This window comes from Saccoglossus kowalevskii, chromosome 9 (genome assembly GCF_978046115.1).
Source record: "Saccoglossus kowalevskii chromosome 9, keSacKowa6.1, whole genome shotgun sequence".
In the NCBI taxonomy this organism is placed as follows: domain Eukaryota; kingdom Metazoa; phylum Hemichordata; class Enteropneusta; family Harrimaniidae; genus Saccoglossus; species Saccoglossus kowalevskii.
The window spans coordinates 14,452,104-14,479,672 of NC_140649.1; the positions used below are offsets into that span (position 1 = coordinate 14,452,104).

General features: G+C 35.1%; 1 protein-coding gene and 2 long non-coding RNA genes across 6 annotated transcripts in view; 2 read left to right on the forward strand and 1 right to left on the reverse strand.

The window, feature by feature from the left end:
- The window catches only part of LOC102805858 (deubiquitinase MYSM1-like), a 38,947-nt gene extending 37,254 nt beyond the window's left edge, over positions 1-1,693 (forward strand). Inside the window, exon 21 of the mRNA XM_085503185.1 lies at positions 1,028-1,693. Within this exon, the coding sequence (XP_085359311.1) occupies positions 1,028-1,177 (150 nt within the window). The 3' untranslated portion in view covers positions 1,178-1,693. The remainder of the gene's footprint in view (positions 1-1,027) is intronic.
- Positions 894-25,684, reverse strand: LOC146738362 (uncharacterized). Of its 4 annotated transcripts, none has more exons than XR_014930365.1 (4): positions 25,517-25,684; positions 24,045-24,761; positions 21,318-21,397; positions 894-1,145 (listed from the first exon to the last, which is right to left on the reverse strand). It is a non-coding gene; the product is annotated as an uncharacterized LOC146738362 (long non-coding RNA). The 4 variants fall into 4 exon arrangements; XR_014930363.1 differs by having other exon boundaries at positions 24,045-24,767; XR_014930364.1 differs by having other exon boundaries at positions 24,045-24,767; positions 25,444-25,684.
- LOC146738363 (uncharacterized) lies at positions 8,097-9,346 on the forward strand. The gene is made up of 2 exons (XR_014930367.1): positions 8,097-8,397; positions 9,268-9,346. It is a non-coding gene; the product is annotated as an uncharacterized LOC146738363 (long non-coding RNA).
- Positions 25,685-27,569: the final 1,885 nt, after the last annotated feature.

Consider the following 27,569-nt stretch of genomic DNA (forward strand, 5'->3'; position numbering starts at 1 on the left):
CCAAAATGATGATGGAATTTAGTTTAAAATTTTACAGAATGTGAAAATATTTGCACTGAATTTGTAACAGGAAAAAAAATGATCTATCAACTGACTGACTTATTGGTCATAAAAATGACATCATGTCTGTCTACTTTGCGCAGAGACTCAGGTCAAGTCTCGATCATTGCCCCACAGGTAAACTTATGACCTCACAGATTCTTCATAAATGTGGACAAAAGTGACCATGACAACTGTAAAGATGACATAACTGATGACATCGCCGACGATTATGATAGTTCTTTTAATAACACTGTTGACTGCATTGGACATCTCCTAACTACATGTATAAGCAGTCATGGTATAGTGCTTTAGGAAGTACCACGGAGTGTCCATTAGATGCGGCATAAAACTAGAGACAAGTTGTGAAACGTGTTTTTCAGATTCCTGCAAATCAGAAAAAAATTACCAATCTTTCACAGCCAAACAATGTGTTCGGGTTATATTAAGCCAACCGCTAACAAAATTCGTCCAAATTCATTGTTTTTGTGTAAAAAAAATCCCTTGCACACGAACACAGAACACTTTCCTGGGGTGTTAGAAACCCAAAATTGTCATCTCAGCAGCCAATCAGCGATGACCATACAGTCAGATGACAATTTCGGTTTCAGATACCCCTAGAAAGTGTTATATGTTTTTTGTGTAATTAGGTGTGCAAGGGATTTTTCCACACAAAAACGACGAATTTTTTTAGCGGTTGGCTTAATATTACCCGAATGGATCACTATTTTGTAGTAAAAAGGTTAAGCTGCATGTGCCTGTAAAAAAACACATGTTTACAGCATGTCAGGTTTCCAGTGTTTGGCCTTGGAGTCAAAGAGCAAAATGGTGTAACCAAGTAAAAACACAAGAGATTTGTCATTCTGTAATTTTTTATTATTTTCTATAACTATTATGAATGTGCACATCAAATTTGTGTTACAGAGACTCTGTATATTGTCATATGTTGCGTCTAAGCCATAATTTCAGTCTGGTGTTCCATTCACAGATGATATCTTCTCTGAAAGCTTACGCATCCTGCGATGACCATGAAGATAACATTCTATCAGTAATTCAGGAACTTATCATGCACAATTACATGCAGAAGTCACACGCACAGGATGAATCTGAGATAAAAGAAACAATTAGTGAGAATTAGCATGACTTTGTGAATAACGTCAACACAGATATGTATGTACTCTCTGGGGCGGATCCAGCAAAATGTATTTGGGGGGGTAAATCGCGGAGAAGCTATGTGTAATCCAGATGATATGAATGATCGTTTGGGGGGAGGGCATAGCCCCCCCTGGCCCCCCTCTGGATCCGCCACTGTGTACTCTCATGAAAAAAATAATCTGGCTCAATAATTGCTCAATACATTTTGTACTATCAACAGAGGGAGCACTTTATCAAAGTTTCTGAGTTGAAAATACAATATGAGCCGAGTCATATTATTATCAGACCAAGAATTGCATCATTTTTCCACTTGTTACTACAATATAGATGTTTTTCATCAAAATACAGTTAAAAAATTGTCAATATCTTCAGCTTACTACATACTGATCATTTTTCTATTGTAAATATATATTAAATATTTATTAAGTTTTTCAGTTTTATTAAACTGGTATGTTATTTGCATGTTATGGAAATTAAATATATTTGCTACACCACAGAATGGTTCTGTTAACTTTTCATAGTGCAAGTGAGTGTTTTCTTGCTGGCCCAGAGGTAAAAAAAAAAAAAAATTCAGTTTGTTTTTCTGAATTTGTGCGGACACATTTTTTTATTATTTTATTGTGCTTAAATTTAGATTTTTCACAAATGTCAAAAACTGGAGGAAAAAATACTGGGACACGTACATTTACTGATGTACAAGATGACCAGCAAATTGATTATAATGAAAATTGTTCTTTAAACTGTGTCATACAATGGGTAATGTATTAGGTACATGAACAATGGAGAGAGAGAGAGATGTATACTCCTGCATTAGCAAAGGTTAGGCTTTGTACACAGGTATCCAATCCAGTCATGATAACACCAAAAATATTTATTGTCACAAGTACACCCAAAAGTGGGTACAGAGAGAACCAGAATATGGACGTACCATGCACAATTTGTACAGAGTACAAACTCCGCTGAGATAGGCCCATATAACCTCCCCTACATATTATCGTAAATTATGTACATCTAAATCAATATACTGTTTCAATATTTTGAGAAGTCATGTGCTTGTTGAAGTTTGCCCTATCACCAATACAATAGATTTGTGCTGCGTCAGCAGAAATGTAATCGCTAGTTTGCGTTACTAAGACAATATACAATAAAGATGAATTTTGGATTTTATAAATTACCAGACTGATCTTGCATCATAACCAATTTGGCTCACATCAATATAATCGTAGTTTGTGTTACTAAGGCTATATACACACAAAAATAAAGATGAATTTTGGATTTCATAAATTACCAGACTGATCTTACATCATAATTAATTTGGTTTACGTCAACACAATCATAATATTGACAGCCTCAGTCGCAGTGAAGCCAATAACACACATTGTGGTTGCCCCTTTGGCTATCATAATAACATTCATTCAAAATATTGAATGTCAAAATTGTCAACAATAAATCCCATTGTTAATTGTAAAACCATTTTTCACGTGTATATAGTGATAAGCAATGCATAAACAAATTACTACATACTGTGAATATCATAAATCCTCCTGTGCCATATTTAAATGATGCTACTAAACTCATAGCATCGGAGGATGGACTTGCTCCAAATTCATCACCACTGACACTACACAAATTTTTTTGGGCGACGAAAACTCACTTTTAAACTTGCTTATCTTGGTGACAAAGAAGTATATAATATATCAGTGGAGGTATAGAAAACAAAAGTTAACCTTCATTGCTTATAAAAAGACATGTTCAATAATTCCAGGAGAAACAAGCTGAACTCTCACATCAAGAAGTGGGGTAAATCCCTTCACAAAGACCACTTTGATGTCATTTTATTAGTACCATAGTAATTACCATGTACCGGTATCTGTATATGCTACAATGTATGTACACTTTGAAAAATGTGCTCCAATAAAAAAAGTTGCATAAATACAAAAAAAATCCTCACCACTGAATCTATTATGGCAAACCTTTATGGTTGACAATACTTGGCAATACATTTCTCCCAAGACATGCATCCAATTACCTCAGTGCTTGCATATTACGGACAGCACTGAATGCTTTTGACAATGTATGAGGTAAAACTAACTGTCAGTTTGCTGCTAACAAAAAACTTTACAACTACGGTACATGTATAATTGTATGCACTCCAGTTAATTTTTTCTAGACTAATAAAATATGACTAATTTTAACCATGATGCACCTCTGTCACTAACATAACATACACTACTAATAGACCAAATACGGTTTTGTGTACCGGAACATCAAAATACGACTCATTGACTCTCGTGTGCGAAGCACACAATAAGTGTGTCTGTTAGTTATATCAGATGATGCACTAGTAGTAGAGCTAATACGAAAACACAAGATTGTATTTTTGCTAGATTCACGTGGATAAGTTAAATCGTATTTATGAAATGCATTGCACCTAATAGAACTTCCTTTGATGCTAACATGCTATCATTTCATGATTACGATCAATACATTCAGATCTATTTAGCACAGATCACATGGGAAAAACCAGATGTATGTCATGTACTGTGAATGTATTAATTATTCACTTTTAATTATTTAACTTCGCTATTTTTGCTGACAAGTAAAATCTGCTAAATTAAATCTCCGGAGCATGTAAATAAAAATAGAACTCATTTTTTTCCTGCCATGTTTGTGAAATTAAACCCCAGTGAAAATAAATGGTTTCACAGTAGACAAAGTACACTCTGAGCATAATTCAACATTAACTACACTAGATACATTGTAGTTTAGCTTGTTTTCAAAACATTTGTATATATCTAAATTATGCAAAGTAATCTTCCTAAATATGTTTAATTTCAGTAAAATACAACAAAAATAAATTTAAATTATTGATGACAATGATATTCACATTAAAAATTATAATCTTTTATGTATAGCAAAGTTAGATGATACCCAGCTTGGAAGTTTAGTTACACCCAGACTGTACTGTAGTCAAATTTTAAAAATATAGGTACAATGTATAGACCTTTGGAATGTGATGTCATTAGTGCTCCCTCCACCTTGTGACATTCCACAGTAGACATATAGGAAACTATAGGGAAAGAACTGGTATGGTCGTAATTATCTGTAATGAACATGTTCAAAATACTAAACACACAAAGGGTCTATATACAGATGTTTGTTGAGACATGGAAACTGCGAAATTTTGTAACAATGAACATTTCATTTGGATCTGATGACAGCAAGTCAAAATGATTATTGCAGCAATTTCTCTCCACTGATGTTGTCAAATATGTCAAAAACATTAAATCAAGAGCTGTCGAAAGTAGCTAAAAAGTTATATCAATGTCATTCATTTGTATATTGGAGGAATTGTCCTAGCTAAAATCTGCCTGATGAGACAGGTGGACAGGCCTCAGGCAATTTCTACATTTACCTGTCCCAGATAAAATCTGTACAGGTCTTAATTCCAACAAGGATAATTTCTGCCTGTTCCGGACAGTAGGAGGCCCTAATTTCTACAAGGTCAGGCAATTTCTACATTTACCTGTCCCAGCAAAAATTAGTCTGACTGGGACAAGCGGACAGGGCTTAATTCCACAGGGGCAGTTTCTTCATTTATCTGTCTCCAGCTAATCTGCCTGACAGTTGGGCATGCCTTATTTTCTACTTAATGTGCATACTGACTTTTTTAGCAATTGTTGAATTAATGATGGACATGTCTAATGTTTGACATAGATATGTTTCTGAAATTTTGCCAAGTTATCTTCCTCGTGACTCAGTATTTGAAAATACAAGGAAAATACTTGGGATTAAACCAAACTAGTTATGAACCTCAATTGTCTGTATTTAGGCCAATTCAAAATAGCAAGTAGAGTGGAACTTTCATTGTACATTGTGTAACACAAAGTCATTGTTTTCATTGACTTGAAAGAAACTTTTCGCTCATCAATCTTCTGTGTGTGTCACTGATAATGTGGCTGATGCATTTCAAGATACATTTTAAGATTCCAATGAGAAAGATGCACAAATAACCTAAACGAAATAAAAAAAATTATACATACGTGTGGATAACTGGTTACGTATGCAACTTTGTGAATTTTTTCATATTGATAGAATTGTCTATTCTTGGGGGTGGAGCTATGTCACAGAACGTTCTATGCTGCTTGGACGTGCACCAATGTACCATGTATTTCTATGGCTATATGAAACGCTGATCGTGAAGCTGGTGAAAACAGCTTAAGTCGAGTGAACAGCACAAACTCAACTTCCTGAGCAACAAAATTTATATATGTTGAACATGTAGGTGCAATCTTGTTACACTGTTCAAGGGAGTCTCAACAATCATCCCAGAGTACCGTTTTCTGAGAGTTTTAGGCTTTTGTTTTCACCAGTTATGGTGGTGAAAATGACCGCATGTCATGTTTGATAAAAAAAAATATGAAAATTTTTTTTTTTATTTTTAGATTTATTTTTTGACAAATGTTAACTTTGGCATTCTTGTGTTAAAAAAAATTATGTCAATGACTGTTTTAACCATGTCATGAAAAACTTTGAGGAGAATATTTGGTGGTGATGTTAAGATCAGTCTGGTAACAAACCAAATTTCATTCAAAAAGTGCACATGCTCTTCATGGATAAATAATAATTCAAACCTTTCATATATTAGCCATGCATATCATCAACATTGCCCAGAACATGAATCTGCACACAAAAATTGACTTAATGTGGACAACGAAAATAGAAGACATTTTAAAAGCAAAAATTCACTACTTGAACTTACCTACCAAACATATGTTATCGGTAGACATAATTATAGGTACTCGTAATCGATTCATGGATTTTACTTCTAATAATAGTAACAAGAAGTATGGCGACTTTTGTTTACGTGTGTATGGAACAACTTTGTGGTACTCATGTAGATGAGTTTGAAGTAATTCAACTCAAATAGTAACCATTTCTAGACTGGTCTTTAAAAGCATTTTTGTTGATTGAACTTTTAGGTTAGCTCTTTCACCACCAGACCACTCAAATTATTCTGCACTTTTTTCTTATATTTTTCAATATTTCTGGAAATGAACCCTAATTTTGGAGCCAATAGATAAAATTCAAGTCAATTTTCAGTTTTTTTCTCAAAAAATTTGGCTGAAATTTATGATGAAAAGCGGGAACTGATAAAGAGGTTAATAAAAGTCTCGGGGGATAAAACATCACCATAACATATCAACACTTAAAATCCACCATTTAGAAGATATAGTATAATTTTATCTTGTGTGTCTAACAAGAACCTATTAAAGTTATAAACATTACTGTAAGGAAACTTGCATTGTATGCAAATTAAGGGACATGTCATAGCAGAGGTGTTGACAGCAATCTTAGTAAAGCATTCATTATTCGCTAGGCAAAACCCAATCAATAGGCTCTAGTCATTTTATATGTTGTGCAGTGACTTTCAAAATGCTTGCCCAAAGATAAACATTTTTTTTAAATATTTTCGTGGCAGGCAACTGTTGGGGACACTGAGTGTCTCTGTTATCTTTCCTGGCTTGTTTTGTTATTGCAAGTGCGCACCACTGTACATAACAGTGCATTGCTTGCTCCAAAATAAATGTTGAATTCCCAAATGTAGTTGAATCTGATGAAAAACATCTGAGATAAACTATTAATAACAGCTAATTTACAGATTTATCAAAAATTTATAAGATGAGGTTATATAGCAACCATGTTATGCGATGAAAATTCCATTCGCACAAATTTCAAAATGATCACAAAATTGCAAGACAAATGTATTAGTACATGCCCCCCCTCCCTATTTGCTCCCTTAGTAATAATAATAATAGTCTTTATTGAAGACCTATCCTAAAAAGGGGGGGGGGGGGGGGCAAGGGTTATTTTCGTTCAACGTAATTGCAATATTTTTTTGTTCGTACTACGTAAATTGAAAAAATAAATTCCGTAATTCTGTAATCACAGGCTAGACGTACAACGTAATCGATCAAATATTTTTTTCGTACACTGTAAAAATGTGTCATTTTTCCTGGTACGTACAAGAATTTACATCCAAATAAAAAAATCGTAAAGAATAATCCAGGGAAATTACATTATAGAAACTGTAAAACGACTAGATGACACAATTCACTACAAAATTGAATGTCAAGACGTAAAAGGCCCTCTAACCGAATGAAGAGCATTACGAGGGTAATATGCGCATGCATCTACACACGGCGCAGCAATGGCGGAGAATTTGAGCCGGACAGCTCTTCGGACCGTTCAATGTTCTTTTTTTTTACACTGTAAACTGTAAAAACATCTTTTTTTTCCTTGTAAATTGTAAAAAGCCCTTTTTATTTCCCGTAAAACCATACCAGCTACCCACCTTGCCTCCCCTCTAAAAATGGACATAGATTTAAGTACAATAAAGCATGGTTGTCACAGCTCTTAAAGACCTTGCCCTTTGCATTCTGGGTATTATGTAATTCTTTATATAACCCTTTTTAACCCTAGCAACAGGTATGCATTATAAATTAAGTTAAGACATTAAATAAATTGACAAATCCACACAACGCATACAATTAGGTTGAGGGGTGGTATACTGTATCTTGCAGGGTACGAAATACTTTTGACACTTTAAAAAAAAATTAGAAACTCTGGGAAGAAAGAAAGTAACAAAAATCAGTGCTGATTCTATTTTATTATTCACATACATGTAGATTTAAGGCAAGATTTTTTTCAGAATAATATTAACAGTAACTTTTTTATTTTTATTCTCTTACTATCAAGTATCATATGTATTTTTTATTTTATTTCATTTACTGTCATTTTTTTCTTTTTTTACTATTATTAAACTTTTTTTGTGCATTCTTTTTAGCCCCCCCCCCCCAGATTCTAATGGTCAACCCCTTATTTGATGTTTTTCTCTGGTACTCTACCACTCATGTCTAATTTTAACCTGACCTGAATACAAAATGTGAATTCATTATGTATGTGGAATTTTAGTTTAAATTAACATACAATGAGGTTGAAGATATGCCAAGATTTCTGTATACAGTTAGTCAGCCAAAGCCTTATTAACATAATTTATACAGTATTCTAATTCGAAATTCCAGACCAGTACATTTGTATCACTCTGTTCCCGGCAAATTTCCGCTGTGACTTGTGGTCATATTGAAACCGCGATTTAAGCAAAACCGGCCAACGCAGCTTCCTGATTTTGCTACACGACAGGTTAGTATCTCATCCTTGCCGAATATGTAATTTTTTAGAGTGGTTTCAATGAAATATTTTCGTAAATTAGAAAATAGAAACCGCTGTGGTGAAATACGCTCACGATTTCGCCCCAACTTTAAAAGTGACACCTACCATAACGCAAGAATTTTGATTTATAACAAATATATGGGGACTAAGCAAAGGGTATAGGCAATTATTCCCTGAAGTTTCAAGTTTTCAAAATTTCTGTAGAATATTTGGCGATTTTCTGAAAACGAGCAATTTCTCCCACTATACCGCGTTGGCGCCATTATATAAATTAGGTCAATTGAGGTCAACTTTAGTCAGGTCAATGTGGGGCCTGGGACGGTGCGGTTAACTTACGTGTTAAGTTTGTTTTTTAGGTGTTGTATATATTCATAAGTACACTTTCTATAGCAACTAGTGATTTTATGTAATAAAAATTGACATGCCCCAAAGTAGCAAGCCGTTCTAGTTCAGGTATACATATATGGGGAGGGGCTTCAATATTTATACCTTAGTAACTACAAAATGAATTTCCATATTTTTACAAATAAGTACAAATATTAAAATTCCAGTTGATAAAAAATACAAAGTTTGATATTTAACATCTCATCACCTCACATAAAATTGTTATACTCCCAATATTATATTAAAATGTACATACACATTACATAGAATAGTTAAAAGGGTGGTAATTACCACACAAATTCTACAGTATTGGATTTGAAGGAGATTATTGATAAATACCGTAAACTGGTTGCTATGGGCTACAATGATCCTTCCCAATTTCTGTTTTTTTCGTTTCAAATTGTGGAATGTGTGAACAAATTATTTATTCATATTTTTTTTTATTTTATCTTGCAGAATACCAAGTGTGCCACTACTGATGTTGTTTTGTTATATTATAAATTATTGAGGATTACAGAAGTTTATATTACACTCATCTTTTTTGTCTGGAGTTTATTTTTATATAGGGGTGTACTCAATGTATTCACTGGAGAAGTTGCAGAGAAATTAGTCCAGCAAGATTTATTGTCTTGTCGGGAAATAGGCAAACAGGATTTTCTTGCACATGTCAGAGTTCGTATCATGTTTCAGCCAAGTACTGGAGCTCCAGTTCGTAAACGCCATTTGAAAACCTTTTCCGGTAAAGTAAAACAAATAGTCAAGTCAAAAAAAGGAGATAATGACCATAGAATGGTCACTGCCTGCTTAAAAAAACAGATAGCACATTCAAAAAAAACAGGCGAACCAGTAAAGACACTTGAACAGTTTGTTACTTTTCCCAGGGCAATTTCATTATCTGATGGGTTGCCATATAAAAGTCAAAAGAGCAATACAACAAAAATTCTTAAGACCAGATACAGTGATATTATGAAAGAGAGTTTACCCCCTGAATGGAGAGCAAAGTTTATGATATATGATGGAATGTTTCTAATCAATAAGGCCCCTCTTGCTTCACATCGAACCTTTGCCCATTATTTTTTGTTCGGAGATGGATTGTTCCCCATTACAATAGGTTTTGTTTTGAAGTCCATTTAATATTTGACGATCCTCAGCGTTTGGGTGTCAGTCCTAAGGACATTGAAAGACAAAGACGGGACAAGAATGTTAATACAGACGTGGAAATTGATTTAATTCAGAGAGAAACCCCAGTGCCCACTAATTGGAGAAAGTTTATTGGTTGCCGTCCCAATAAACGAAAATTAGTGAATTTCCTATCTGAGGAGTGTCTGAAATTGGTGGCCCCATTATTACAAGGCGACCAACGTTTTATAACAGCTGGTGGGTTTGATGGAAATAAAAGGGACAGTTCTATGTGTGTTGATGCTACAGGTATTACAAATGAATGGATTGCTCAAATAATCATGAGGAAGCAGGTAGTCTGTGTATTTTACATGCATTGAGTTCACAGTATAATCAAGGAGAGATATTTTCACCTGATACAGACACGTATCACGTGTTACTGCCCCTATTGTATAAACACTCACAAAAAGAGATATATGTTCAAGCCCTAAATCTTGATCCTGACTTGCAGCACACACGACTTGACATGATTGGTAAAATCATGCAAACATTATTCATATGCACAGGATGTGATTTTGTATCATTCTTTGCTGGGTTAGGGAAAGGATCATTTTACAATACATTTTACCAGTATTGTGAATTCATTACAGGTGTGTCCACACATCCAGGTACATTGTCTGATACGTGCCAGGATAAATTAAAAGATGGCCTACTTGCATTTGTTAGACTTGTTGGTAGTGTTTATTTTAAGAAGCATTTAACAGCTTTTGAGGAAAACACACCAGCACAACTGTATCGGAAATTAGAGGATAGCAGCTGTAATGCACTTGCAAATCATCAGAAATGGCTTAACGAAATAAGGGAACGTATGTGGCCGCGAATCCAGTACGAAGATGAGCTCAGTCCATCGTTTGATGCGCTTGAGCTACACTGGAAAAGATCTTGCTGGGTTTCTCAGCTATGGGCACAAGCTGACCAAACTGTTGTTGATTTTCCAGATTTGCACTTGCATGGATACAAGGTTGGCACTGATGGTAATCTTTGTATTGTGTGGGACAGTGATGAAAACATTAAAAAAATTTTCAATACTGTTGCTCTACTTACAAAGGGGTGCCGGTGTAAGAAAGCACCAACCTGTACCAATCGATGTTGTAAGTGCTACAAAATCCATGGATTTTGTGGACCAGCTTGTTTGTGTCTTGGGTGTAACAATCCACATAATACAGGAGCTTGTAATGGTTCCAAGAAACATGGAATTTGTCCAAAAGCAATGGAAACTGATTCTCCACCAGTGATCACGGCTAATATGCGAAATTCAGACCAAGAACTTGCGGAAACACTTTTAATGGAGGAATTATTGGAAATGGAAAACAACAGAATTGAAGAAATTGATACCTTAGAAGATGACCCCGATTTGACAGAATTAGTAGAGCAACACGTATGGATTGAAGAACAGGATGATCAAGATATCGACCCTGATGATGATGATGATGGTGACATAGCAAAACTAATGAGAATGGTTCATGCTCATTAACTTTTGCTTTGCTTTGAGATTTTGACCATTTTAACATTAGCATTTTTTATGCAAAACACAATTTTAAGTCAAAGCGCTGCAACTTTGATCTTTTTGGACCAGTTTAACCATTCTCTACTCGCTCTCAATTTGTGTTTAAATTGCTTGCCATTTTAGTATACCATTGCTTATACGTGTATATTTAATGGTACACGTTGCTAAGTTATGTTTGAATACTTAATTCGGTAATTTAGTGAAACCATTAATTCGTTTGTAACAAACACATGCTTAGGCATGCAAGAAGATGAAATTCTTTTTTATAATTTATTCAATTTCATAATGTCCAACATGCAATAAAACATCAATCAAGCACGCCTGTTATATTACGGATCACGTGATCACATTTATGCGCGAATGTGTTATTGTATGCCGGCTTATTTCATATCATAAAAATGAATTTCAGATATTTGATTTTATTTTAAACTAGCCTTGCTATTGAAAGTATACATGTTTTTTTATATTTCAAGCTGAGAAACGTTGAACTTTTTGGCTGTATTTTTCTATATTGTTTTTGCAGAATGTATGATGGAAAGTTCTGTTTTATGGCATCCACACACACACGCACAGTAGGTATCTGCTGTGCGGGGGGGGGGGGGGGGGGGGGGGGTTGTTTACTTCTTTGTTATTCCTGCATTTTTCTTTATATTTATTACCCGATGAACAGTATTTAAATATAAAATTACCATAACACTAATAAATTAGTGTAAACAAAATTATTTCGTTTAAGATCCATAAAATAATCCATGTAATAATGTGTTTGTCTTAGAAATAATGCTAGTACACCTTCCAGCATTTTCAATAGCCGTTCTATGTGAGGTCATGACCTAATTCCGTGAAGTAGTGGCCCTTGCGTTCATCGACAATGACTTCGTGACGGTTAATTTTGACACGTTGCATAACGCAAGGATTTAAAAATATAGTAAGTACTTATTTCGGTGCATTACATAGTATGTTACCTTCCTGCAAAGTGTCTTTTTCTCATGTTGATTATTTTTTGAGTAAATCAGCCAGAAGTCTGCCGTGAAATACTATTACTGACGATTGTTCGTTTTGACGTCTCTTATTTCAGAAAATAAACATCAGATTGGCAATAAAATTAGAATTTGGTACATTTCTAAACATACTCCTTGTGTGTGAATGTTTTTTATTTGAGATCACAGTATTTTAAACCTGAATTTTAACGCTGAAAATACATGTCCCCGTGGAAGTAATATCGCCCATTCAAATGTCAACGGTAGCGTCAATGTTGATTAAAGATATGGGAATGAGGCTATGGCTGGCTAACTGTATATGGAAAGGCTAGATCTGCACTAAGGGACCAACAAACTGCTCAATGAGGTGGGAAAAATAAAATAAAATGAATTTTTTTTTTTTAAACAGAACTTGATAAAACCATTTTAGTAACACTGGCACAGTTATTACAACTGCATCACCATACATGCTGGAACTTGCTTTTATAAGATTGTATCTCATGGGGGTATTCCAGAAATTAAGATTTTCCAAAATAATGACAAATATTCGAACTTGTTACATGTTAGAGTATAACTTGGAAGAAAATGTAAGTTGGCCTGAAACAACAAGTAATTCCCTCATGTGTTAATAACTATAAGAGTTACATGGCTCCCCCCGACAAAGTGATTGACTATACCCTTTAAGAGTTACATCCCCCCCCCGACAAAGTGATCGACTATACCCTTTATTGTGACCTACATCATGGAATAAAACAATTTTACATGGATTACTTTTGAAAATTTTGAGTAGTAACAGTTATAGAAAATAAGCAGGTAAAAAAATTAAATGTTAACCCATACCAGCTATAAGCCCTCACAGACATGACAAAGACAGGGGGGGTATAGAATAGCCAGCAGGCATGGTGTTAAAAAAATGATTTTTTTATTTGGAACATACACAAATAAAAGTAAGCTAATGTTTATAAAATCAAAACACTTCAAGACAGAAATAGATCTAGGTATGTATGAATGTTGTATGGAATACTGTTGATTTATTCAATGGGAATTTTCACCTGATCAATAAGTAAAGTATCGTAATTCACAGAAATATTTCACCTGATCAATAAGTCAAGTTTATAGCTGTTTCAATGAGTGGTTTTAAATATTGGAATATAAGACGCTTTTCATACATGTGGGCATTAGCATCAAGCTGAGGGGATCAAATTACAGCTACTGAAAACAAATATTCTCCTACTTGTTTATTTATCATTTTACAGTGGAGAAAGACAGATGCATGGATATGGTATGTTTTAATAAAACAACTGATTTATGTACAGTGCCACTGTAGTACTATTTATTTATATACCTTGTAGGGGGTACTGTGGCAAAATGCATTACTGTACATGTACTGGTATATGTAACCCCCCCCCCCCCACCAATGTTTTTTGTTTTGTTTTTGTTTTTGTTTTTTAAATGTCCCCCCTCCAATGTTACGTCAAGCGGTTGTCCAATTTGATGAGTACTTAATTGAACCATATAATACCAGTCCATGAAAGCTAGTACACAGGAGACGCTAGGATCTGCAATTTTCTTAAATGGAAGTGGAAACTCATTGAGGCAGTCAATGATTTTTTGCTCAACATAGAGGGTACCAGATCTATGGCAGTACCCAGTGGCCCATAGTCCAGACACCAGGGTTATTAAGTAAATTATGTTCCAGAAGAGAAGTGGAAACTCATGGAGCAGTCAATGAACTGTCCAACTTGGAGGATACTAGATCTGTAGGACACCAGTCCATGGCAGTACACAGTGGACCATGGTTCAGAGAGACACCAGGGCCATATGGTGAATTACTTTCCGAAATAGAAGTAGATATTCATGGGGGCAGTCAATGAACTGTCCAACCTGGAGGATGCTATAACCATATGACACCAGCTCATAGCAGTACACAGTGATCCACTGAATGGAAAGATACCAGAATTATTTTCTGGAATAGACATGGATACGTATGGAAGCAGTCAATGAACTTTCCAACGGGGAGGGTGCCAGATCCATATAACACCAGTCCATGACAGGGTTCCACTGAATGGAAAGATACCAGGTCCATCTGGTGAATTATTTTCTGGAATAGAAATGGATACATATGGAGGCAGTCCAGCATGAAGGGTGCCCGATCTGTATAACACCAGTCCATAGCAGTACACAGTGGTTCGCAGAATGGAATGACACCAGGGCCTTCTAGTGAATTATTTTCTGGAATAGAAGTGGATACTTATGAAGGCAGTCAATGAACTGTCAACATGGAGGGTGCCAGATCTGTATAACACCAGTCCATTGCAGTACACAGTGTTCCACTGAATGGAAAGATACCAGGTCCATCTGGTGAATTATTTTCTGGAATAGAAGTGGATACGTATTGAAGCAGTCAATGAACTTTCCAACGTGGAGGGTGCCAGATCCATATAACACCAGTCCATGACAGGGTTCCACTGAATGGAAAAATACCAGGTCCATCTGGTGAATTATTTTCTGGAATAGAAATGGATACGTATGGAGGCAGTCCAGCTTGAAGGGTGCCTGATCTGTATAACACCAGTCCATAGCAGTACACAGTGGTCCGCAGAATGGAATGACACCAGGGCCTTCTAGTGAATTATTTTCTGGAATAGAAGTGGATTTTATGAAGGCAGTCAATGAACTGTCAACATGGAGGGTGCCAGATCTGTATAACACCAGTCCATTGCAGTACACAGTGTTCCAATGAATGGAAAGATAGCAGGTCCATCTGGTGAATTATTTTCTGGAATAGAAGTGGATACTCATGGAGGCAGTCAATGAACTGTCCAGCGTGGAGGGGGCCAGATCCATAACACCAGTCCATGGCAGTACACAGTGGTCTAGAGACAGGAATGACACCAAGGCCATCTAGTGAATTATTTTCAGTCCAATTTGGAGAGTATCAGATCCATATAATGCTATTGTAGTAGTCAATAAAATTAAATGTACACAAGGACCATTATGAAATGTTTTTAAACTAGGAATCAAAAAGCCATAAAGTTATGTGTTATTACCAAACGCTTCAGCGTGGTATTAAGAGTTTGTTTTCAGGGGTGGGTGATACCAAGGTGGGAAATGGATGCACATATGGGGTTAATTCCTTGAATTGCAATATAGAGGGTTCAAGCTGAAATACAATATATAGTGTTTTCATGTTTCGTCTGATATTTCTGTGGTATTCTGCTGCTGTAAGTAATGCACGATTTGTTCCGAAATTCAGTATATTGTGTGTATTCCAGGGTTATTCGTTTTTTGCTGAAAACACCCCTATTTTTTTAGTGGCAGAGTCGAATAGTCTGACTCCCACTGGGAAATCTGCATTGTTGCTTGAATGTGAGTTAATTAAACACCTTTTCCAGACCGGCGAAAGAGTATACAACAGCCAATTTTAACAGCCTGTCACGTGATTTTAGTCTGAATGTCAACATGAAGAGGCTAGTCCATTTTACGCAGGAGTAATTGGGAGTAGAATATGTGAGGGATAGTATCAACAGAGATGTGTATAGTGAAAAGTAATATCTATCCTTCATTTGCATCTCTGAGCATTTCTGTTTTAGTATATTGGTTTGAAAATGTTGAACTTGCATGATTTGCAATGTGTTTTTTTAATGGAACTCCCCTATTGATCGAATCCCGGGTTTGAACGAGAACGGCACACCACGTGATTCGTTTGAATACAATGCTGATGGCAAACATGCCGTGTGACTGCAGTACTGCACTGACGGGATGACTTACTGGTACTGCATGCTACAACTTCGCTTGTGATGTTGCTTGTTAGCCATGGATTACATGAATCTTGATTACCAGTCAAATGTTGCTCATTTGACGTTGGTAATCTTTATTTGGAACTGAGTAACTTCCTGGTACTTCGTACTATGATAAAAATCAGTCAACATACATCAAGTTCTCTCAATCGTAGTATTCCATGTGATGTACACCTAATATGCCAAAAATGTTGCTGAACGATTTGAACTGAATAAAAATAGCAGACGAAAATTTGTTTACAAAATAAAAATACTTCGGTTGCCAATGAAAACCGGTAAAAAACAAGCAATATGTTTTCGGCTGTTATCATGGAAGGGACATGAACGTGAAGCTAACGTCTGTTTATAACTAAAACCGGGCACCTTATACGAGGTTCGCAAAATAACATGGCAGTCATTAGAAGTCACTTTATTTTATTGTTAGGACGTATTCAGCCGTTAAATGTATTATTTCCAACCGTTTTGCGATAGTATTTTCTAGATTGGAGGCAGCATTTACATTTTATTCAAAGTTCAAAGCTGCGTTGGGATTCCGTTGACAGTGGTAACAATGTCGGCGCCGGTGATCTCTTACCAGTGCGCAACGTAGCCACAATAAAAGGCATGATCATTTGGGCACTGCTATTACAAGACTTTGGCTGTTGCCATGGTAGCGGTGGGTCAGGATTGTTTTTCCAATTAGTGATGGTACGACCTGCCTGTCAAGTATGAACCGTGACAAAATCAGCCAAGCCAAAAAAAATCACAGAAGAGTTAAAAAGCCATTCCTGCTGAACAGTTACTCTAACTTCGGGGTCAACTTTCTCATTAATGAAAACAGATATCAAAAATTCAAATAGTAACTTTTTGCCCACACTCAAGCCGAGTACAATGAGCTATGTCTTAGGTGTTGTATCACAGGGAGTTGGACAAACTTATGTATTTTAATAAATTATTGAATAATAAAATGTTATATAACTTTTCTTTTACCCCCCTCCCCTTCCTGGTATCTATTTCAAGTATTTTTGTCAGGTTCAAATCGCTCACCAGCATTTTTGGCATGTTAGATGTACATCACATAGAATACTAGGATTGGGAGAACTTAATGTTTGTTGACCACCTGGAATCTGAGTTTTATAAATCTTGAAGGGCTCTCGGAAGATCCACCCGCTGCCTGGACCCGCAGTGAAATCTCCGATTAATATGGAGCCGCAACCATCAACATCGATATACCATGAGGTTTCTGTTGGCGACGTTGCGGCGTTACTCAGTTCCAAATAAAGATTACCAACGCCAAATTAGCAAAATTTAACCGGTAACCAAGACTCAGTCCATCCACGACAAGCAAGCAACATCACAAACGAGGTTGTAGTGAGCAGCTAATGAGTCAGCGACGACCGATTTCAACGAAAGTCATTCCGTCAGTGGAGTACTGCAGTTGCACGGCATGTTTGCCAATGCACAGATCTGTGGAGGAACTTTTAACTTCAACATCAACCGTGTATCGTAGTCGCCCAGTTTAAGTTCTGGTTCTGTCGTGGTCCCAACTAAAGGGCGACAGTCGTCGTGTCGCGTCCTGTTCGATATGGGACTCATAGCGACGTATACAACGCGTGTAAAATACATTGTTTATTTACATGAAATTCGAACACGCGCTGCGCTACGACCACCGCGCTTAAACATCCACGAGTTATTTATTCGGACAATGACTTAAATTAGACGTCTGATTATTTTATTTTCACACGTACAGCGACACGCGTTCTACACTGACAAGCGTTGCTAGCAGCACTGTCTTGGAGCATATTAATGGGCAATTGGGTTCCCCGATCTAAATTTCTATCCCGGTTTGTTGCACGTTCTTTTTTTAATATGAAATAATCAAATATGGGACATGTGTATAATAACAGAACCCCACACCCTCCCCGTGGCTTCGCTCGTGAAAGTACGGCAGCAGGATACACCGCATCACTCGTGAAAATAACTTCCATACGCAATGAAAGCCACGGGGAGGGTATCTGTCATAATACTTCATTATCACTGAAAACATTTTTCCCCTGAAATAAATTCCAGTGAATATGCCATTTCCCCCATACTCTATTGAGACACAGCGCAGTGAAAATTGGATTCACATGTAATGCTTGAAAACATGTCAGAAAAAATAAATTAAGTGAAATTCTACGTGACTTCATAATAGTTGGAAATGAACACATTACACCCGACCCTACCACTCTATATACAATGTAAACTACACCCCAAAACATCCTTTCACCCACAGTTACTATCGTGTTTCACCAGTGTATTCTATTTGACGTCAGGAGAAATTGAAATAAACAAATTAATTATAATTTCAGCCTCTAGTTGACCACTGATTAAATAAACTACCTCGTCTTTATGTCAACTTGCAGTTATTCGTTGCCTACACCAGTGACTTCAAAATATATGTTTCAATCCCAGGAATTTCACTCGCTGTTAATTGCATGGGAGTGGCAGTCTTTAATGAATTTCTATTGTCATGTCAATTTCTTGCGATTACTCGAACATTAAGGCTAGCTGTAACCACATACCGCCTAGGTGCAGTAATTAAATCCTGGTGTAAGCACCATATGAACTATGAACAATGCATGTGAAGCCAGCTGTGGGGTATATTCAATCCTATAGATTTCTCATTGTTTGGTAACTATTTGCTGCAAATGCAGCAAAAATCAATATAAAAAATATTACCCACACAGTATTCTACAGGTTACTTGTTTTGCATATTGATTGACAAACACAGGATGCATCCCTTGCATGACTTGGCCATGGACATTGAGGTCAATGACCCCAGAATAAAAACAATAATTGGCTGATTACCATAACTCTACAACTTATCACAAAATCATTGTCACACTCAACATTGGCCATTGACATTGAGGTCAATGACTCCAGAATAAAAACATTAAGCCCAGGCCTAAAACATAACTTGCTCTGCAGATTCACAACTTTTCCCAAATGATTTTGTGGGGTGGTTTTGGAGATCAGCAACTGATGGTTTGCTCATCTCAGTCATTATTGCCAGTGTTGCGAGAAATGATATGAAAGCATAATTTTCCCATCTTATTTAATTTGATCAAGAATTGATTCTTACTCATTTTGTAAGAAACAACGACAAATTGCACACATCACCCCCAATTGTTTTCTTTGAAAAATCATATAGCAATGCAGTCTGGACTAAAAATTCACCAATTTAAAAAAGTGGTGAAATTTCTAGTCAGGAGGTGCATGGGTTGAATTCCACCACAAGTGTAGGGTTTATCTGGAAGAGTCTCCTCACAGAAGTTTCCACTTAACGAGGTCTGAACAAGCTTTATCAAAATTTATAATACTTACAGAAAATACATTTGGTTTTACATCTGTGTTTTTCAGTAATAGTAATCAATAGATAAAGATCATCAATATGTATGTTTTTCAACATTAAACTAATCATGTCTGTGGATTACCCCAATGAATTATTATGCAAATTAAGCAATTATTATGCATAGATTTAGATCTGTGTGTTGTTCCAGGGCACACATGTACCAAGTTTCATTATAATGGGATGGTTAATCTTAAACAAGCAGCCTATCGGCTGAGATAGCTTCGCTGCTAGCAATGCACATTTCAATTAAAGAACTGAAGACATCATTAGAAAATGAACAATATGAATAGTATCAAAGCAATCGGACTTACAGTTTTTAACAAGAAGTCGAAAATATCACTTTTTACCAAAAATTACAAAAATATTCACCAAAATAAATAGAGAATTGAAGATATCATCACAAAACAAACAAATCTGAGAGAGGTCCACATGTAGTACCTATATATGTAATATCAAAGCAATCGGACTTACAGTTTTCAACAAGAAGTCGAAAATATCACTTTTTACCAAAAATGACAAAAATATCCACCAAAATTAGAGAATTGAAGATATCATCACAAAATGAACAAATCTGAGAGAGGTCCACATGTAGTACCTATATATGTAATATCAAAGCAATCAGACTATTGGTTTTTTACAAGAAGTCGAAAATATCACTTTTTACCAAAAATGACAAAAATATTCACCAAAATTATAGAATCGAAGATATCATCACGAAATGAACAAATCTGAGAAAGGTCTACATGTAGTATCTAAATATGTAATATCAAAGCAATTGAACTTTTGGTTTTTAACAAGAAGTCGAAAATATCACTTTTTACCAAAAATTACAAAAATATTCACCAAAATTAGAGAATTGAAGATACCATCACAAAATGAACAAATCTGAGAGAGGTCCACATGTAGTACCTATATATGTAATATCAAAGCAATCAGACTATTGGTTTTTTACAAGAAGTCGAAAATATCACTTTTTACCAAAAATGACAAAAATATTCACCAAAATTATAGAATCGAAGATATCATCACGAAATGAACAAATCTGAGAAAGGTCTACATGTAGTATCTAAATATGTAATATCAAAGCAATTGAACTATTGGTTTTTAACAAGAAGTCGAAAATATCACTTTTTACCAAAAATTACAAAAATATTCACCAAAATTAGAGAATTGAAGACATCATCACAAAATGAACAAATCTGAGAGAGGTCCACATGTAGTACCTATATATGTAATATCAAAGCAATTGAACTTTTGGTTTTTAACAAGAAGTCGAAAATATCACTTTTTACCAAAAATTACAAAAATATTCACCAAAATTAGAGAATTGAAGATATCATCACGAAATGAACAAATCTGAGAGAGGTTCACATGTAGTACCTATATATGTAGTATCAAAGCAATTGGACTTGCGGTTTTTAACAAGATGTCGAAAATATCACTTTTTACCAAAAATGATAAAAATATTCACCAAAATTAGAGAATTAAAGATATCATTACAAAATGAACAAATCTGAGAGAGGTCCACATGTAGTACCTATATATGTAATATCAAAGCAATTGCACTTACGGTTTTTAACAAGAAGTCGAAAATATCACTTTTTACCAAAAATGACAAAAATATTCACCAAAATTAGAGAATTGAAGATATCAACATGAAATGAACAAACCTAAGAGAGGTCTACCCAAGGTACATATACACCAAGTATCAAAGCATTCAGGCTTGTAGTTTTCAAAGTCGACAGCGGAGCTAAAAATGGTCAGATTGAAACAGAAATGTAAATTAAACATCTGGAAAACATAAATTGCTTGATATAAAGGTTATGCCACAGTAGCACTTTTCAAATTCCTCGGTGTTCATTTCTCCCCATTTGTAAAGTGGCCTAACAATTTAGCTTGGAAAAACAACTGTGATGACAACTGTTTTATCCTTAGCGCAAGCACAGATAACTTTTACAGTGTCACAAATATTGGTGGGGGTGATTTAATTCAAATAATACTGATACAACTTTTACTGACTAATAATTCACTTTCCAACTTTCATAATTTTGACATTATTTGTGCCAACATCAGTGGAGATTATAATTATAAAAGACCTACTAAAACACACGAATATTGATTGACCTTTCTATTTCACATGTGGGTTGAATAAACTATCTGGTCAACCTTCATTATCTAGCTACTGACAAAAGGTTTGTTGCCGCTAGGAGTCACTATAACTATTTTAGCATTTTTTCAGACCTTATTTACTTATTTTTGGTGAATATAACATGAACGTTATAAATAAATAAATTTTTGCTGTTAATACTTTTATTTTATGAATAGATATGGTTAACACAATTTCACATTGGAAATTTTCACTATTTTGATGAATTATTCTTTTTGACTATTTGAAAGTTCAAAGAAAACACTCAAACCTCAATCAGTTTGTAGGGCTTTAGCCTCATCCATCTTTCCAAAAAATTTCCTGACCCATCTATTGATGCATAAGCATTGACAGATTTAATTTTACCACAGTCTCTCAACACAGATGATTTCACCAAAATTTCAATATATCTATTTTAGTCTTATTATATTTGTATACCATTTTTTCAAATTTCACAACGTTTCAAAAAATAGCGGGGGCACTACAGACTCACTTACAAAACATACTTTTTTTTTTTTTTAGAAATATCAAATCTAAACTAGTTTGTAGGTCTTCCATAACTATTATTATCTATATATCCTTAAATTTGTTAGTTTCTTTTGAAGTCTGGAGCTAAAGCAATTCAAGTTTTGTTGTTCACTTTTTCCCAAATCTTTTATATTATGTGGCAAACATCATGCAATTTTTTGTTTTTTTTCTCTCTAGTAGGTACTCAGCTGATGTTGATGTTTTTTCCACCACTTTTTTCAAAGCCTCTCTTTGAGACAAAAATTGAGAAACTATTACAAAGGCATTAACTGAAAAAGTAACTTTAAATTGCTTAGTTACACCACCATTCTACTTAAGTTTTAGGATTGTTCACTAAAATATTCAAGTAACTTGTTTTTCCAATTTCTGTATGCAGCCCATTCATTCATTTTATTTTACAAGTGAAAGGCAGACCCCAAGAAAACAGGTTGAGGTCATTCCCATTGTATGTAAATTAGACTTTCCATAATTTGCATATGAAGCATCTCAAGGTTCTTTAGATATCAGCTGGTAGCCATTCAAAACAACCACCTACTTTGAGAAAATTAATACTTTTTCTGCTTTTAGCAGTCAAAACCAAAATTTTGTACATAAATGTGGACAGACAGTAAATGTCCAGTTTTGTTAGGACGACCTACAATAATTTTTCCTGTTACTTAAATACAAAACTGCATCACTGTTATTGCCAATTAGACTAATTCACCCTTTGAGGTCAACTTCAGACACCATCCACAAAATTGTTCTACTTATAGTCTTCTCGTTTTCACTACACATAAATTGTCCAGAAAATTTCAAATTTTTCTATCAAAAGCTTGACATTTTGTCTGTTTGGTTCAAAATTCAGATTAAATCCAGTGAAAATTACAAAAACTGAACAAATTTACCCAAATTTGGGTGGTGAAAAAATCTGATTATATTGGCAGAATTAAAATCCGTATATTTTTTCATGCAGTACAGTGAATCAACTATTCACTCAATTCTGCTTATTGTAAATATAAACTTGATTTCTATGTAACTTTTCTAAACACATTCTTTTCAACTCTAGATGATCTGTGAATTTAAAAGCTATATAGTTTGTTTCTTAAATTTAAATTTTAATGATATAAATTATATCCCAAAATGTAACAATGAAATTAAAAGATGGTAAAAATTATATTTTATACCCTGAAGTAGATGCACACTTATTTCAAAGCATACATGTAATTTTTTTAATAGTTTTATAGCGAGCATTCAGTAGTGTTTTGTTTGAGAAAGTTTGAGAAAAAGAATTGGATTAGGTTTGTTAAAGTATGCATCATTCAAGTGAGTTGTCATGGCAACTGAATGTCAAGCACGATTTATGTTATTAACACCAAATCCTGACATACCAATATAAAAATTAAGCCACCCTACTGAATAATACTATTTAAAATCTCACTTGCCCACAGAATTCTAGAATACATCTACTAGTTTGTGAGATAGTTTGGTTAGCTGAAGCAGACACTCACTGTGAAGAGCTACATACTTCTAGAGTTTTATTAGTGCACTGCTGGACACTGTTGTTATCAAATAATAATATTATAAATAACTTAAAGTGTCATGACTCACATCACCTATGTTAAGTGGTGTAAATAAATTTCTGAGTGGATTAATATAAAATCCATTCATCAAAGTCATTTATCAACAATATTTTACAGCTCAAAAATGAATTATTACAGATGACCTTAACAATCAAACAACTCACCATTTATTGTTGTTTTTGTTGATAATACAGATCACAATAGATGATAATATCCATTCATGCATAGATGCATCTTTTTGCAGTTTCAAACTTCATGTCAAATCTTTTCTTCTTTTCTCATGCAGCATTTTACATTCCATACAGAAGCAGTTGTCGTTTATTGTACATGAGATAGTTCCCAAAACAACGCACAATTTAATGATGAGATTATCCAAGAAGAGTAGTATCCATGGCAACTGAGATGAGGTATCCCTGGAAGTGTTGAATCTTCACAGTCTTTCAAACGTTTCTTACTGTTCAGTTTAGTAAATCCAATTATAATTCTACATGTAGTAATAAATCCATGGCAAGTAGCGATGGTTCCTGCATTATCCAGCTTTCCATCCACAGCTTATCTGCTAGCTTGATTTGAGCATATATGTATCTGTTGTTAATGCGACTAGCAGACAGGTATTATACAGGATTAATGCGCATGTTTTTAACATTCTCATTAGCGATCTAAACTGTTCACTTTATTTTTTATCAGTTAAACCTTGTCATCATTATGATTACGCCAACAGAACATCCTGTAAACACCCAAAAATGCCATCATTTATTATATTCTTTCACTGACAAGCTGGTAGAAACAGTTCTCTTGTTTGTTAGCATTATGTATTTTTGTTTAAATCTGTAATACCAAATCCTGACGTATTCTTCAACTTTGGGTGTATACTGATTCCCCTGTAACTAAAGAAAAATTACTGTATCAATATTGAGTTACGCTGAATCTGGTTGTAGCCCCTCTAATAGACATGCAACAACCCCCAACAAAATGCACTGTTCTTATTAGTAAGAATTGTAAACAACTCAACTGTGTCAACTGGTCATCCTGGATGAAGGCCATCGTTCACCACCAAGAAAAACTGTACATTTAATTAAAAAAACATCGCATTGCGATATTTTTAATATTTGAATATTTTTATAATCGTGCGCAGTTTTTATGCGTCTGCACGTATTGTAAAAAGCTCAAAACTCAGACAAGTATATGGGTCACGTGGGGCGTATGTTTACTATCGTATGCAAATTATGACACCAGATTTACAGTGACAATTATAGTCATTCAAAATGATATTAACATCTCCCGTTTTTCATAGAAATACACAAATCATTATATTCTTACATACCGACAACATTTGTCGTCATTTGCTGTTCATTCCTGGCCAGTTATGCGAGAAAATACGTGTTACTGGAAACCGGAAGTACAGGTTATACACTGGACCGTGCATTACTTATAAATTATGTGTCTTAACTACGTACGTGCCTTTTCTGCAAACGCATATTAATACATGCATAAAATAATAACTTCTGTACTGAAAAATTAACGTTATTTTCTTAGCATAACAGGTATAACAACAGTACCAACCTATGATACGGTAGTGTCGTTACGGTCAGTACTGCAAACTATCGAAATAAAGCGTCCAACTACGTTTACCTACCGTCGATAATAATATATTCAGCTGAATAAATCCAAAATGATGGCAAAAATCACTAGTTTCTGTTTCATTTGCAGTTAAATCCAAGCGAACTTCGTACAAAACACAGCACGTCTGTGAAAATACCCTTTAATTTTGAGTAGACCGCAAACTTATCTGCGCATGCCCATCGTCGCATCAGCCAATGGGCGTTCGAGATGGATTGCGATACCGTCAGGCGAGTTTAGTGGGGTGATTTGCGCCGTCCAATAGTGGAAATCTTCAGGTCAGTGTAAAGTTGCCGTCATCAGGGTCACAGAATAGTGTTTGGAACAGTCCAACAACAACCAATTCCGGGTGTGACTGGTTGTTATTCTGAGGGAAGACTAAAACATACTAAGTGAAGCAAAACGTGTGGCTTCTAAAGCTTTTTTAAAAACTTTAATCAAGTTGCTACCGTGACATCACCAATAATGAAATATGTGATCGATAAAAATTTTGTTTTCTTCTTCTTTGCATTAATTTTCTAATTCTATGACATTATATTGCAAATTTACTCATCACAGATCCAGGGCGTTGTTTTATTTAGTCCTAGGATTCCATACGGCTACTGGCAAACTAGTGCGAAGCTGCGCATGGGATGTTAAGAGCTACTGTCCCAAAGACAACATGTTGAAATCATTTTAAATTCAATCATTTACTGCTTCTGTTAATGATTTTTAATTTTCTTCAAGTTAATTCACTTTAAGTGAAGTGAAATAAGTACTGGAAACGATTTTATGAAATGGGACAATCTCGAAATTACTCTACATGTATGACTTGCATCGGTACATCGGTATCACCATCTTTCACCGAGAAACCGTACCTGACGCTGCTTGTACGGTATTTAAAAAATAAACGGCAGATTTGCTGGGTTATCGAGACGTCACGTGAATTCTTTAGCATAGTAGGGTTGCTGATCACTGTCAAACAGTGATGACGGAATAGGGGATTTGAACAAACATGTTCAAATGTAACGATTGGACATTCGTATGACTCTAGTATGAGAGTTTGTATATACAATACAGACCTCGCACTTCTCACCTGCATGCACGTTTACATACATTACTAGTACAGTGTCATACTAGCTCGGAAGACACTTAGGTTACGAGCATAGCAGTTTTAGAGAAATATTTCTCAGCCTATATCTTGTATCATTCATTTGATATCTTGCAATAAAGTTGTAAATATTTTTTGTTTTATTCAATGGCATACAATGGCATACAAATATTCGGAACGTTGCGCGAGACTAGTCAGGGGTGACGTCGTGATTAACTTCCAATGAATTGGTCAAACACAGCTTAACAGTTAAATTAAATGAGATTAAAAATCGAAAAAAACGGGCAATGATCGATATTGATAGAAAATTCCAGTACTAGCAGTTAATCGGCAATCTACATATGTCACGTAATGTCAACAGTTTGTGTTGGGTGTAATCTCTTATCAAACCTGCTGTCACCGGATAATGTCGATATGTGCGTCAAAAACATTGCACCCTTCGTTCAACTTTGCCCGTTTTTATCTATGTAGCGATAACATGAAATCACATCCACATCGGTGGAATGTCTGTAGCTGACTTTACCATGTCACACGTGTACATCATTGATTAGCTATGGTCATTAGTAATGTTTATTTAATTTTGGTTTTCGTATAATGGTTATGGTTTATTTCAAGTTGTTTAATGGGAAAAGTATGAATGTCAACAATAACGCCTCTCAATTAACACCGATAACACACTGACGACCAAATCATACTTAGTATTTAATCTAATTATTGGTGCGTCTCGGCAAAGGCAATTTTATGGAAATGTCGGAAATTTCATAAAATAATAACTCATAACTAACTTAAACTAACTATACTTATAGTTTTACCATAATACGTTTGTCTTTTATTTTCTGTGTCACGTAAGTTTGAAATTTAACAAAACAACGACGGGTCACAGTACTTGTTTCTGTGACTTTTTTTCTGTCTCCCCTTTATACGCGCAAAAAAATGGCGGCCATTATAGTATATCTGCGAACTCCAAACTTGAAAACAT